The sequence below is a fragment of the Megascapheus bottae genome, chromosome X (genome assembly GCF_031878675.1).
Source record: "Megascapheus bottae isolate mThoBot1 chromosome X, mThoBot2.hap1, whole genome shotgun sequence".
NCBI lineage: Eukaryota > Metazoa > Chordata > Mammalia > Rodentia > Geomyidae > Megascapheus > Megascapheus bottae.
This window is the reverse complement of record NC_143547.1, coordinates 45315621-45331893: the sequence shown is the minus strand read 5'-3', so window position 1 is coordinate 45331893 and position 16273 is coordinate 45315621. Positions and strand designations below refer to the sequence as shown.

The window sequence follows — 16273 nt, the reverse complement described above, 5'->3', positions numbered from 1 at the left end:
GTCCTTATTAAGGATGTTTCGACCTGTGTCAAGGAGGCCTAGTTTATCTCCTATTCCTTCTTGTAAAGTTTTCAGTGTGTCGGCCTTTACCTCCAGGTCTTTGATCCATTTCGAGTTAATTCTAGTGCAGGGTGACAATGAAGGATCTGCAGGTGCTTAACCAGTTCTGCCAGCACCACTTGTTGAAGAGGCTCTTTCTTCCATTCTATTTTTTGGTTCCCTCGTCAAAGAGTAGGTGGCCATAGATCTGTGTTTTAATATCTGGGTCCTCAGTTCTGTTCCATTGGTCTTCAGGCCTGTTCTTGTGCCAGTACCAAGCTGTTTTGATTATTACAGCTCTGTAATAGAGTCTAAAGTTTGGTATTGAAATTCCTCCTGTGCTGTTCTTTCTGCTAAGAAGTGGTTTTTCTACACGGGGTCTTTTATTATTCCATATGAAATTTTGGATTGCCTCTTCTATTTCTTTAAAGAATGACATTGGTATGTTGATGGGTATTGCGTTGAATTTGTACATAGTCCTTGACAAGATTGTCATTTTCACAATGTTGATTCTTCCAATTCAGGAGCATGGGAGGTTTTTCAATTTTCTCAATTCTGCTTTAATTTCCTTTTTCAGGGTTTTAAAGTTTTCATCAAAAAGGTCCTTTACATTCTTAGTTAAGGTAATTCCTAGGTACTTTATTTTCTTTGAGGCTATTTCAAAAGGAGTTGCTTTCCTGATTGTTGCCACATTCCTCTCACTGTTGGCATAGAGGAAGGCAGTTGATTTTTGAGGGTTAATTTTATATCCTGCTACCCTTCCAAAGTTTTGAATCAGGTCAAGGAGCTTGGGAGTAGAGTCTATAGGGTTCTTTAAATACAGAATCATGTCATTTGCAAAGAGGGAGAGTTTCACTTCCTCTTTCCCCATTTGGATCCCCTTTATGCTTGCTTCTTGCCTTATTGCTCTGGCTAGGAATTCTAATACTATGTTACAGAGGAGTGGAGAGAGTGGGCATCCTTGTCTCCTTCCTGATTTTAGAGGGAATGGCTTTAGCTTTTCGCCATTAAGTATAATATTAGCTGTGGGTTTGTGATAGACTGCTTTTATTATACTGAGGAATGTTCCATGGAGTCCTAGTTTCTCCAGAGCTTTTAGCATAAAGGGGTGTTGGATCTTGTCAAATGCCTGTTCTGCATCTATTGAGACCGTCATGTGATTTTTGTCCTTGCTCCTGTTGATGTGTTGAATTATATTAATTGATTTGTGTATGTTGAACCATCTTTGCCTCCCTGTGATGAATCCTATTTGATCATAGTGTACAATTTTTGATGATTTGTTGTAGACGGTTGGCCAATATTTTGTTGAGAAGTTTTGCATCAATGTTCATCAAGGAAATGGGTCTATAGTTCTCTTTCTTTGATGGATCTCTGTCTGGTTTGGGGATGAGGGTTATATTGCCATATTATACTAAATTGATGCATTATTTACTAGTATCATTTCAAACCTAAATGGAACCAAGATCTCTATAGCTTATTGTCTTTTGTTTATATTACACTGAAAAAGACTCTTGCACTGAAATAAGAGTACTTCAAAAAATATTTGCTGATGCATCCCCATCCAGTTTGCTCTGTGCTACTGGCCTCTGATTGGAGCTGTAGAGTCTATTTCCTGTGAGAAATTTGACTGCTAAAAGCTTACTGTTCTTGTCAGGCACTAGTGGATCATGCCTAGAATCCTAGATACTCAGGAGGCTGAGATCTGATGACTGAGTTTCAAAGACAGCTAGGGGTAGGGAAATCTACCAGACTCATGTCCAATTAAGTTAAAATGCTGCATGCAGACCTATGGCCCCAGTGGCAAAACTATTCTTGAACAAAAGAATCAAGAAACATCATAAGGCACTGAGTTCAAGCTCCAGTACTGACATGTGATAAAATACTACTGCTCTTTTCCTAAAAAGATAAATTTTTTCAGTAAAAATATAAATAATTCTAGAGCACTAGCAGATGATTAAAATGCTTATTTAATACACAAACCTATTTTAACCAACAGCTTCCAATTTTTCTGGCCATCCACTTAATGCTGAGATATGTCAATACAGCAAGGATTACTGGGTGGGAGAAAAATTAAATAATTTGAGTTTCATTTCCTTTTATTGTTCTGCTAATGCTTTAAAAAAGACTGAACAGGAAGTCTTGAGACTGAAAAAGCAGTATGAGGAAGGAAGAAATAGGACTTAGAAAGATGACAAAATATATCATCTGCTTCAGAATAATCAAAACAAATTAAAAAATGGGTTATGAATCCAAATAAATTTTTCTCAAAAGAAGAAAGATAAATGACCAACAAATACATTAAAAATGTTCAGCATCACTGGTTGTCGGAGACATGCAAATCAAAACCACAATGCAGTATCAACTTGCTCTAGTATAAACGGAGATAATAGAAAGACAGAAAGAAAAGTCAGTGAGGATGGGAAATAAAGGGAACTTTATGAGAGTATAACCACTAGGAGGATTCCTCAAAACAACAACAACTAGATCTATCATATGGTCCATTAATTCTGCTTCTGGCTTTATAGCTAACGCAAATAAAATTTTCCTACTGTGTCAGGCATGGATACATATTATACATGTATAATCCTAGCTACTCAGGAAGCTGAGATCTGAGGATCAAAACTTGAAGCCAGCTATCCTGTGCTGAAAATTCCCTGAGACTCGTATCTCCAGCATATCATCAAAAGGCTAGAAGTGGAAGTATGGCTAAAGTGGGAGAGCATCAACCATGAGCAAAATGCTAAAGAACAGTGCCCAACTCCTGAGGTCAAAAGCCAGTAATGGCACAATAAAATGCCTTCCTATGAGATATCTGTACACTCGTATTTATTGTTGCATTGTTCTAAACCAGAGAATAAAGTGGAATGAAATCTGTCATTTTCAGCAAAATGGAGAGAACTGTGTTAAGTGATATAAGCTATACACAGAAAGACAAATAATGCATGCTCTCTCATAAATAGATGCTAAATCAGTGCACTTATATGGAGAAGAGTGATTACTAGAGGTTGGAAAATGAGGGTTGGTGAGCATGGATCAAAGAAGGTTGGATGGGTAAAAAAGATAGCTAGAGAAAAGATACATTCTAGTATTCCATGGCCCAGAGGAATGACTATAATTCAGAGGAACTTAGTATATGCTTTTGAAGATATAGAAGAAAGGTCAAAGGCTCTGAACAGAATGAAAGGATAATGAAAGGAAAATGCTAATTACTCTGATTTGACTACTGCATGTTGTACACATATGTTAGAATATCACACTTATGGAACACTCTTGAGGCTAAGGCAGGAGGACCTTATGAACCTATGAGCTCAAAGCCAGGCAGAGTAACACAGGGATACACTGTCTGAAATCAAAACAAAAGAAATAGCATATATATATATATATATATATATATCAGTGAACTCCATTGGTATGAACTAGCATGATAATACATAAAATGAAGAAAAATAGCAACAGATGTCATCTAAATGGAAAAACAAGTCATATTAAATGAAGTAAGACAGGCTCAAAGAAACATAAGCTCCATGGTTCCCTCATTTGTAATAATTAGTATATGTCTAGCATAGTCCAAGCAGAGTTTCACAATATCCCAAAAGCTACATACATATGACCACATAAAACTATGCTAATCAAAAAGATCTCCACAATATGGAAATAATAGGGTTTTTTCTTTGTGGTTGTTTTTTTCTTTTATTTTAATGTACTGTTTGCTGCTTCTTTTTTCATATTTTATCCTCTAGTTTATTCCCAAGTCACGGTTTCTGGGTTTGGTACACTTTGTCTTGTATACAAGTTTCTCTGAGTTGCGGAATGGAAGGGGAACAAAGAAATGGTGGGACAAAGGGTGAATTAATTCAACAGTGATCCTCACTAGACATTATGAACTTTACAACTTGGGTGGAGGGAAATGTGAGAAAATGAGGGAGGATGTAGCAGTGTTTGACAAAAAAATGTACTCATTACCTTACTAATTTAGATGTAACCCCTCTTTTCATCACCTTTAAATAAAAACAATAAGCCTCACTAATTTTTATGACTGGGCTTACTCTAAACCTAAATCCTCAAATCTCAGCCTTCTGAGTAGCCATGATTACAAGAGTGAGCTACCAAGTTTGTGTGTATTTTTACTATGAGAAAAATATCAGAATTACATAACTAAGTCAGAGATACAGTATGGACCCACAAGAAACATTATTTTTTCATACAGTTTTATTGTATTTAATAGAAGGGTTACATTATATTCACCAGATAGAAGGTGCATTACTTCACAAACATTGATACCCTTTCTTATGTCTTGGTCCCCATTTTCCTCCCTCCACCCCCGCCCCTCATCTTGTTTTCCCCCTTCCCTCCCCAATTTCAAATAACCAAATACGCATATATCCAATATATCAGATATATCAGTGAAATACTGTAACAATATGAGAATAACCAAGGGACAGCAAATGAGATTAAGTACATTAAGGACAACAATCACTCATTATATGGCTTTTGTTTCTATATCCTGGAGGTCCTTTCAGTGTCATACTATATGGCCTTATGTATCTTTCCGAAATCTTTCCATTTCCTTACAAATGGGGCAATGTCATTCTAAGAAACATTATTTTAAAAAGAAGAGACTCAGGCTAAGGTTGTAGTTCAGTAGAAGAGTGCTTGCCAAGCAAAAAGGAATCTTCACTTCAGAAAATATACAAATTCATAATTGATAAAACTAAGCAAGGAAAGGAAACAAGTGTACCAGTAGATGCTAACTACGATTAGAGAGAGAGAGAGAGAGAGAGAGAGAGAGAGAGAGAGAGAGAGAGAGAGAGAGAGTGAGTGTGTGTGTACATACAGGAAAATAGTGAAATACTGTTTACTCTTGTATTAAGAAGTCTAATTTTCCTTTTCTGCCTCCACTTGGGGAAGGTATTAGTTGCTAAAATCTAGAGATTCTATCTTCTTCCACTTTGCGAACAATGCTTTAGTCAATAATCTAAAAAGGATCTCAAGCATATCCTTTACATCACCATAGACTAGAACCAATACTCAATATAGGAAGTTTTCTCATTTGACCCTAAACATCACTAAAGTGGGCTTGTTACTGTCAAAAAGAAATTATCCTATAATGGAAACACAACTCTAAAAATGACTAAGAATTGTGCCTGGAAATTACTTTTCCTCTAAAAAACACACAGCCTCTTCAATTAATACTTATAGAAAACCTGGCCAGGAAACTGATACTAGACCTCTCTCACCTTGTACAAAATTCAACTCCAAATGGATCAAAGAGCTTAATGTAACATCTGAAAATTTTCAGACCACTGCAGAAAAATGTATAGAAAAATTCTAGAACATATAGGCACAAATTATTATTTTCTGGATAGACTACAATTGCTTTGAAAATAAGCAAGCATTGACAAGCGAATTTAAATTGTTTCTATGAAGTGAAAAAGACAATTGTTAGAACCAAGTGGTAATCCACAGAATGAGAAAAATCTTCACCAGCACTTCAGCAGATAAAGACTAATATCCTGGATATACAAATAACTTAAAACATTGGTCATCAAAAGTACAAATAATCCAATTTAATAAATAGGCAAGTAAAGTGAGCAGATTCTCAGAAAGAAATACAAAGGGAATAAATAAATATTCTTGACATGCACAAATATTGAAATGAGACATTTTCCCATCTTCAAATGCCTTCACTTAATAAATTGGCTATGACAAGAAAAATGATTTCCTTCTTCTTTGATCTTTTTGTAGTGTATACAATAGCTAGAACCTTAGCTCTATTGATGTTTTGTATATTTTAGGCATTGATCCACTCATTCTTTCCTATTGTGCTTTAATAGTTACTACTATCTATCCTAAGCCATTCTATTGCTGAATTTTCTTGAGCTACTTAAGTTTAAGCATTACTGTAATTGTCGAACACCACTCAAATTACATTTTCCCATGAAAAAAAGGTAATAAAGATGACAGTATCCTTGTTTTTGCACCTTTCTGTGTATTTATGTTTGTCTGTGTGCTGGTACTAGGCTTGAACTCAAGCTCTAAGACACTGTTAGCTTTTTTGCTCAGGGTTACCACTCTACCACTTGAACCATACTTTTATTTCCAGCTTTTGGTGGTTAATCATAGGTAAGGATATCCTGAACTTTTCTGCTCAGTCTGGCATCAAATCATGATGCCTGGATCTCAGTTTCCTGACTACCTAAGATTACAAATATGAGCTAATGGCACCCAGCTTTGCACTCTACCAGGGAACTTAGGTCCCTCTTGAATAATAATCCACTTATCCACTCTGCTCTATGCTTGTACATACATCCTATTTGAGTATGTTTCTCTGACAAGCATGTGAAGAGAAATTCCTAGATCATCTGGGTTTTTTTTTTGCCAGTCTGGGGCCTTGAACTCAGGGCCTGAGTGCTGTCCTTGGGCTTTCTCAAGGCTAGAGCTCTACCACTTGAGCCATAGCACCATTTTTGGCCTTTTCTATGCATGTAGTACCGGGGAATTGAATCCAGGTCTTCGTGCATACTAGGCAAGCACTCTATCACTAGATCAAACTCTCGAACCCCTAGATGATCTTTTCTCCAAAGCAAAGTATGTATGGAATTGTTTAGGGAACCCACTTGTATTCATTAAGACTAATGACTCAACACATTGGTGTAGATATGACAAATTTATCTATATCATCATACCGAATGGGGAAGAGTTAAAAATTGTTCCTCTAAGATTATGAATAAAATAAGAATGCCCATTTTCACCCCTGGTATTTAACAAAGTACTGGAAATCTTAGCTAAAACATAGGCAATAGGAAGAAATTAAAGGGCATTTAAACTGAAAAGGAGGAAGTCAATATATTTGCAGAGATCATCCTGTAGGTATAGAAAAACCTAGACTACATCAAAATACTGTTAGAACTAAAAGTGAATTCAGAAAGATTGCAAGCTACAAGAATCAGTACAATTTACTTTTTCTAGCAGGGTGTTTGAACTGAAGCAAATCATGCTTATCATGCTTTCTAAACAGGAGCTCTACTGCTTGAGTGATGCTTCCAGCCCCTTTTATTCTATCTTTTAAAAGTTTTTAAAATATTTTTTATTGTAATTAATAAAAGGGTTATATTAGATTCGCCAGATAGAGCTAACTTTTTTTTTGCCAGTCATGGGGCTTGAACTCAGGGCATGAGTACTGTCCTTGGACTTTTTCTTAAGGCTGGTACTCTACCACTTTAGCCACAGCACCACTTCAGCTTTTTTTTTCCTATGTATGTGGTACAGAGGAATTGAACACAGGTCTTTGTGCATGCTAGGCAAGTGCTCTACCACTAGGCCAAACTCCCGGCCCCATATTCTGGCTATCTTTGAGATAGGACCTCACTTTTTGTTTGGGCTAACCTGGAATGCAATCCCCTAATTATGCTTTCCTATGTAGCTAACAGGAAATATATCTACTACCATGCCTGGCTTGTTTTTGATGAGTTAGGGCAGTGTGATCTTTTCTTGTCCTGGGTAACTGGGAAATTTAATCCAACCAATCTCAGCATCTCCTGCAGCTAGGATGAAGGGCCTACTACTGTAGGTAGCTATTAATTGAGATGGAGGGAGGAGTCCTCTCAAAGTTTTTGCCTGAACTGGTTTCAAACTAAATATTCCTGATCTCTACATCCAAATTGGTGTAGTCATTGATATCTGCCTAAAAATCAGTAGCTGTTAACATCAGTTAAAATTGTTAACTAGATGAACAATAAAAATAAACGATTAATTCCATTTATTATAGCCATAAAAATATCTAGGAGTAAATTTAAGAAAGTGAACAAAGACCTCTTTAAAAATTCTGACAAAGAAAATTAAAAAGGACATAATTAAAAGGAAAGAATTAATATTATTAACACAATAGTTTTCAAGGCATTCTATAGGTTCAGCGCAATTAAAATACCAATGACATAATTCTCAGGAATACAAAAAATATCCTTAATTATGTGTGTACGGTGACCTTTTATGCCCTGTCTTGTTTTATTTGTTATTTACAGCAACTGGAAATTATTTTACTTCATTTTAGCCTGTGTTTCTATCATAAAGAATTGATCAGTATGTAAATATGAGATTGGAACTCTGTTGTCATGGAAACCTAATATTTACTGTGTGCTAACCAAAGCCCAGGGAAGCCAGTGGTCACATGCTTTGGGGAGAGCTGGAGTAGCAGTACTGTCCACCCTATTCTCCAGTGGATAGCTGACTCTCAATAAGGGAAGCACAATTGATATACACTTTATTGCAGTGTTTTTTTCATATCTGAAATTGTATCATTTAATATTTTAAATAAGGTTTTTTTTTACCAGTCCTTGGGCTTGTACTCAGGGCCTGAACACTATCCATATAATTGCCATATAATGTGCAATTGTTGTTCTTAATGTACTATGTTATTTCTCATCTCTTTTGTTGTCACTTGGTTATTCTCACATTGTTACAGTATCTTACCTTGTTATCTGGTATATTGTTTATCTGATTATTTGTTTATTTGAAATAGGAAAGGGAAGGGTGGGAAACAAAATGAGTGGGGGGGTGGGGGAAAGAAATGGGGACAAAAACATGAGAAGAGGTATCAATGTGTGTGAAGTAATGCACCTTCTATCTGGAGAATGTAACTGTAACCCTTCTATTAATTACAATAAAACATCTAAAAACAACAGATACTGGTGGGGATGTGGCCAGGAGGGATAGCTACTACACTATAAGAAGATACTTCTTAAAGGATGATATAAAATGATAGGCGTATGAAAAAATGTTCAATCTCTTCTATGATGTTTTATTATAAAGTATAGGGATCAAAAAGGGTAAAGTATTTTGAATGATGTTGCCACAAAAGTTATGGATGTTTGATATGCTAATTATTGATTTTATCATTACTTTATTTATTTATTGTGGGTCATGGGACTTGAACTGGCCTAGGTGCTGTCCTTGAGCTCTTCAGCTCAAGGCTACCACCCTACCCCTGGGCCTTGGCATTGTTCCTGAGCTCTTCAGCTCATGGCTTCCACCCTACCTTGAGCCAAGACCCACTTCCCATTTTGTAGAGGTTAATTGGAGGTAAGAGTCTCAGGTCCTTTTGTGCCTGGGCTGGCTTTGAACCTTGATCCTCAGAACTCAGCCTCCTGAGTAGCTAGGAAAACAGGTGTGAACCACCTCCTCCGGTCCTAATATATACATTTATTGAACAAGCACCATTCTTACCAATAAAAACGTAAATATGTTCGTGGTCAAATAAATTTAAAACTGAGTAAATTTCATGAGAGTGTAATAGTATAGGAAAATCATTATTTACTTTGAATTAAGAAGAGTTTTTGAGGTTTTCTTGGCATCTTAAAGAGGAAAGACTATTTAAGCAAATAAAGAGAATGAACATATAGGCAAGTGCAAATCTGCATCTTGTTAATAGGAGAGAATTTCCAGATTGTATTTTTAAAGGAGACCTATTTCTTTCAGAAATTACTTTCAGAAGCATTATTTCTCCCTCCTGTGGTAAAAAAGTTAACTTCATTTTCACTTCCTACAATCGCTATCAAAGTAGATAGCATAGAGAGTTACTTTCCTTACTGAAGACTGATTTGGTTTGTCTTTGCTGCTTTTTTTTTGGATTTTTTTTTGCTGTTGGTGGCAGGCCTGGGGCTTGAACTCAGGGCTTAAGTGTTGTCTCTGAGCATTTTTTTTAAAACTCAAGGCTAATGCTCTATCACTTGAGCCACATCTCCACTTTTGGAGATTAATTAGAAATAAGAATATCATAGACTTTCCTGCCTTGGATGGCTTTGAACATTGGTCCTCAGATCTCAGCCTTTTGAGTAGGTAGGGTTACAGGCTTGAGCCACTGGTGCCCAGAAAAAAAATCTGGTAAATTTTAAAGAAAGATATAATTGATTTTCATTTGGAATATATTTGAAAACAGATAAACTAACATACTCCCTTGGCCCCTTAATCTATAACTTTAAGTTATCTTATCATATATCCATTTAACTACCACTTATTGAAAAATTAATTTCATCCTGGGCTAGGTTCTAGGATACACAAACATTATGAAATTCTTATTTGCAAGAAAATATCATTCATAACTTCTATAACACAAAATTTACAACTCAACAATACATCATATAGGAGGAACATAGGAGGAACAATTGATTACCCCTAGAATGGATATGCCTAGGTATCTCTTCAATTAAAACTGAAAAAGTGAAAAATCAAGCCAGGTGCTAGTAGTTTACACCTATAATCATGCTACTCAGGAGGCTGAAATCTGAGGATCAAAGCACAAAGCCAGTCTGGAAAAAAAAAGTCTGTGAGGCCCTTATCATCAACTAACCACCAAAAAGCCAGAAGTGACGCTGTGGCTCAGAGGATAGAGCGCATAAAGGTCAGTGATAATGCTAAGCCCTTGAGAGCAAGCATCAATCAAGACTGGCAAAAAAGTATGAAAATATCTTTTATTTCTAGAAAAGAAATTTCTAACAATATAAACACACTATATAGAATTACACAGGAAGAAACCTTGGATCAGAACAACTGATCCAATATATATATTGATCTATTTGTAAACTCTTGTTGACATGCTTAACACAGAAAAAGAGAAAAAAGAAAGGAGATGAACCATTGGAAAAGGATGATCATCAACAAAAAGTTTTCCTTGATGTCTGTAAATTTTCATAGACAAAATTATGAAAAAAATATCACCAAAAGCATTTCTACAGAAAGGTGTCTAACTTTGTTCTGGAGTACCAGCAGATCATAACTATAATCCTAACTACTTAGAGGGCTGAGATATGATGGTTGAGGTTTGCAACCAACCCAAGGAGACATATCTGTGAAATTTTTATTGCCAATTGATCAATAAAATCCATAGCTGGAGTTGTGGTTCAAGTGATAGGGCACCAGTCTTGAGTGAAAAAAATTAAGCAGAACAACCCAGGCTCTGAGTTTAAGCGCAAGTATTGACAGAAAATAAAACTAATGTGTGTAATCAAACAATCTATCCATTTAACAATTCAAGCATGGAATTCAACTATGAAATGTGATTATCATTATAAAGCAACTACACTTATAGTTATGCACGTTAGAGATATGCAAGATACCTCAAATATTTAATATCTAAAAAGTAACAAGCTTTTGTGAAATATGCATACACATATACACACATCCAACCATAGTAAAAGTCTGTCTAGTGTAGAGCATGCAGTTTCTTTCTAGAGCCACAAAAGTAAAGCAATTAAGTTGAGCACTGGTGGTTATCACCTATAATCCTAACTACTCAGGTGGGTAAGATCTGAAGATCATGGTTAGAAATCATCCCAGACAGGAAAGTCTATGGCACTCTTACCTCTAACAACCAAAAAAAAAAAAAAAAGAAAGGTGAAATGGAGCTGTGACTCCAGTGTTAGAGTACTAGACTTGGGTAAAATGCTCAAGACCAGTGCCCAGACCAGTTCAAGCTTCAGGAACAGCACAAAAAAAGTATAAAAAATTAGACTGTAGTTGATCATCACTGGTTCACCACTGTTATCCTAGCTACTCAGGACACAGAGATCTGGAAGATGGTTGTGCAAAGTCAGTCCAGGCAGAAAAATCTGCAAATGTCTTCTTCAAATTAACCAGCAAAAACAGGCAGGTGAGAGTAAGGCGTGACACTGTTCAAAAAGAAATGTATTCTTTTTCTGACTTATGTGTCTGTAATCCCTCTGTATATCATCTTTATATTAACAATGAGATTTTTTAAGCCAGGCTGGAAGTGTGTCTCAGGTAGTAGAGCCTCAGCCATGAGCAAGCAAGCCTAAGAAGAATGAAAAGACTCGCGTTCAAGCCCTAGTACCAGCAGTAAGTAGATTCTATATTACATTCTATAATATTAGATTCTATATTAGAAACTATATAATCCTGTGAACATAATAAAAATGAAAGAATGGACACTTTACATGGGCAAATTATGTAGTATATATATGAATAACTCAGAAAAAAATGAGACTATAAGCTTGGTGATGTCTTAGAAATTAAGTATTGTGGTTTTATACAAAAAGATTTATTCTTACATGAGCATATGGGACTTCTCGAAGAAGCTCAAAAGTGATCTGGGACTTGAAAGATAAATAGAACTCTGAGAAGCAGACAGTAAGAATGAAGCTGAGGAGGAACGGCATTTCACACAAAGAAAGCAGCAATGAGGAAAGGCACTAATACCGAAAAGACTACAGCAGGCTACACAAAGTGCAATTAGTGTTCATCTACAAACCATTGTTATTGGTTACATATAATATAGACATTAAAGTTGAGAGTAGATTTTAGAAAATTTTATAATGATTTGTCATTACAAGAATATCCAAATATTGCTCAGGTTCATGTTGCTCATGCCTATAATCCTAGCAAGTCGAGAGGGTAAGATCAAGAGGTTTACAGTGCAAAGCTAGTCAGCCTAGGTAGGACGTCTGTGAGAGTCTTATTTTCAATCAACCACCAAAAGGAAGTAGTGTTGTTCAAGAGGTAAAGCACTAGCATTAAGTAAAAAAGCCAACTGAATTCAAGCCCCAGTATTAGCACAAAAGAAAAATCAAAAAGCAGAAAAACAGCACCTTTAGGAAGTGTATAAAAGTAACAGACAAAAAGTAAGCTATAAAACTTTGTAAATAAAAAATTGTGACAGTGTTCGATTAAAAATAAAATTTAAACAAAAAAATTCAAAAAGGGTATCTATTATATGTATATATATACATTTTTGCATATGTATGCATTTTTGTATTTGTGTGTAATTTTCTGTATTTCTCAAGATTTCTTTTTTTTTCTTTTTTTTTTGTGCCAGTCCTGTGCTTGAGCTCAGGGCCTGAGCACTGTCCTTGGACTTTCTCAAGGCTAGAGCTCTACCACTTGAGCCTCAGCACCACTTCCGGCTTTTTTCTATATGTGGTACCAAGGAATCGAACCTGGGTCTTCATGCATGCTAGGCAAGCACTTTAACCACTAGGCCAAACTCCAGGCCCTGTATTTCTCAAGATTTCTATGCTGGTATCACAAAGAATAGCCTTGCAAAACAGAGGCCTCTGTGCTATGTCAGATCTTTAAGTCTACTATTAATCAAAGTTGTGGGGTCCAGACTTAAATTACCTAGCTACATGATGTGTATCATGTATACACAAGCTCTGTAGATCTCATTCCTTAATTCTAAGGTGGTATCATTCAAAAGAATTATAACAAGTCTTTCCAGAAGGGTGATTTTTATGTTATGTGCTCCCTCCCTCCCTCCCTCCCTCCCTCCCTTTCCCTCTCCCTCTCTCTGTAGGTAAGTCTGTGTATGTGCACATGAACATGCATGTACACACTAGTACCTCAGGTTGAACTCACAGCTTACATGCTGTCCCTTAGCTTTTTCACTAAAGGCTGGTATCCTACCAGTTTGTGGTTAACTGGAGATACAATTCTCATGGAGTTTCTTGACTGGGATAGTTTCAAAACTTAGTCCTTAGATCTCACTATTCTGAGTAGCTAGGATTACAGATGTGAGCTACCAGCACTAGGCTAGAAATTTTTATGTTGGAACTCCAATCAATAAATTACACTGAGTATTTTTTTCTGTTGGTCTTGGGGCTTGAACTCAGGGCACAATCCCAAGGTGAGTGTTCTACCACTTGAACTGCAGCCCCACTTCTGAATATTCCTGAGATTAATTAGAGAGAAGAACCTCCTGGACTTTACTTCCTGGGCTGGCTTTGAATCTTGATCATCAGATCGTAGCTGCCTAGTATCTAAGATTATGAATTTTCACCACCATTGCCTGGCCATAATAAGTATTTAAAAAATGTCCAAATAAAAGGATATACTAAAGCCACTGGCACGACGATGCTCATTGCAGCACAATTTACCGTAGCAAAGATATGGAACCAACTCAGATGCTCCTCAGTAGATGTCTGGGTCAAGAAGACCTGTTATTTATACACAATGGAATTCTATGCTGCCATCAGAAAGAATGACATCACCCCATTTGTAAGGCAATAGAAAGACTTGGAAAATAATCATATTCAGTGAAGTAAGCCAGACCCAAATGAACATAGGTTCAATGATTTACCTCTTTTGTAATAATTAGTACACATCTAGGACTCTCCTAGCAGAGGATTACAATAACTCAAAACTTATGTACATAAGGTCATATAGGATGAGACTAAATGAAATGAACTCTAGGATATGGAAACAAGAGCTTTATCTTGTGTGATTGTTGCTCTTAATGTATTATGTTATTTATCTTCTCTCTTCTTTTTGCCCTTATGGTTAATCTCATGTTGTTACTGTATCTGACTTTGTTGCCTTGCATATTGTATATATGTTTATTTGTTTGAGATAGGGAATGGAAGGGTGAAACAAGATGATTGGGAGGGGTTAGGGAAGGGAAATAGGAACAAAAACATGAAGAGGGGTATCAATGTGTGAGAAGTAATGCACCTACTACCTCACGAATTAACTGTAACCCGTTTATACATTATCCGACAATAAAATTTTAAAAAATCAGTCTGTTACTCAACTGAAAGTGTATCTACATGTTTAAACTAAAAGGTTATTCTTTCTGTCATATATCACTAAATTTTAATAATAGTTTCAGATGTAAGCTATACTCACACATGTGGAGTTGTCGTACAAAGCTGGAGAAGTTGCTATGTTTGAAATATTTTGGAAGTACTTGTTGGACAAAAGCTTTTTCATCCACTATTTGAAAGCTGAGTCCATTCTACAAATAAAAGAAAGTCAAAGTAGTCATTTATGAAATAAATGGAAGTTTCAACAAAGGAACATTTCAAAAATGCTTTAGGAACCAACATGTGTAAAAGACTTGCAAAAATGTAAATCCCATAATACCAAAACACCCAGTGTGGATGTGTAGCTCAGTGGTAGAGTGATGTTAAGCCCTGTGATCAATCCCAATTGAAAATATAACTTATAAAGTATATGACAGGCTGGAATATGGATTAGTGGTAGAGTGCTCACCTTGCATACATGAAGTCCTGGGTTCAATTCCTCAGCGCCACATAAACAGAAAAAAAAAGCTAGGCTGGTAAAATAGTGTATGACAGAGGAAAACCATGAAGAGAAATGTAACTAACCACGGACCCACAAACATGGGAAACATATACATAGCATAGGTATTGGTGGCTCATTCCTATAATTCTCGCCAATTAGGAGGCTGAGTTCCGGAGGACTGAAGTCCAAGTTTGCTAGACTCCATCTCCCAAACAACCAACAAAAAGCCAGAGTTAGAGCAGAGAATGCCAGCCTAGTACTACAAAAGAAAAAGAAAAAGAAAAAGAAAGAAAGGCAAGCAGGCAGGCACAGAAAAAGAGAGTAGCATCCAAGCCCTGAGTTCTAACCCTAGGGCTGACAAAAAAAATGTTTTAGAGTTTAATTCTGCAGGTATCAGAAATCAAGATGACTCCTCAACCACCATAAAACAATGGTTAAATAAAAGATGTGAATAGAAAAACAAAGCATAAATATATTCATGATCCATCTTGTTTCTGTTTAGTAGAATTAGTCTTACAAACACATTCTAACCATTCACAATATCAAACAAAGAACTTGCCACTTCTATACCTTAACTGTTAAAATTTAAGTTCCAATATATGTAGGAGGATATTTTGCTTGTTTAAAAGAATGTGATGTCTAGAGTTTCTAGTAATTTTCTTTTTTTTTACATTTACAGCCTTGTCCTTGCTGTACTCTCATTGATTGATACTAGATTTTGATTTATTTCCTTACTTGATAAACTCAGGGATTCTCATTGCAGCTTTGCTTTTTTTTTTATCCTCATATAACACTGGGGAACTCTGCAGGAATATGACACAGTAGTGAATTAAACATTAACTATTGCATTATTTGATTTTTTTCATAGATGCAAGACTTTGCTACAAATTTTGGCATTCCATTTGATCTATGCTTGTGGTTTTCTAAACAAAATTGTGGTGTACACAAAGTATAATACCATCATTTCATTCCTAACAATAATTAGTATATGTTTGTTGATCTTTATATTTTAATATTTTGTACTAGAGGATCTAATTTTGGTTAAAAATACCAAATAGAAATCAAGTCTCACACTAAGTATAAAAATGTACATGTATACTGAAATTACATTTAAAAATAAAGTGATGAGTTGGGCGAGGTGGCTCACGCCTGTATTGCTAGCTACTCAGAAGGCCGAGGTCTGAGGATCAAGGTTCAAAGCCAG

General features: G+C 36.0%; 1 protein-coding gene across 1 annotated transcript in view; it reads right to left on the bottom strand.

Annotated features, from left to right (window-relative positions):
- Nucleotides 1-16273, bottom strand: part of LOC150040979 (heat shock factor protein 3-like) — a 60379-nt gene that overhangs the window by 36873 nt on the left and 7233 nt on the right. Inside the window, exon 2 of the mRNA XM_090325945.1 lies at nt 14671-14779. Within this exon, the coding sequence (XP_090182071.1) occupies nt 14671-14779 (109 nt within the window). The remainder of the gene's footprint in view (nt 1-14670; nt 14780-16273) is intronic.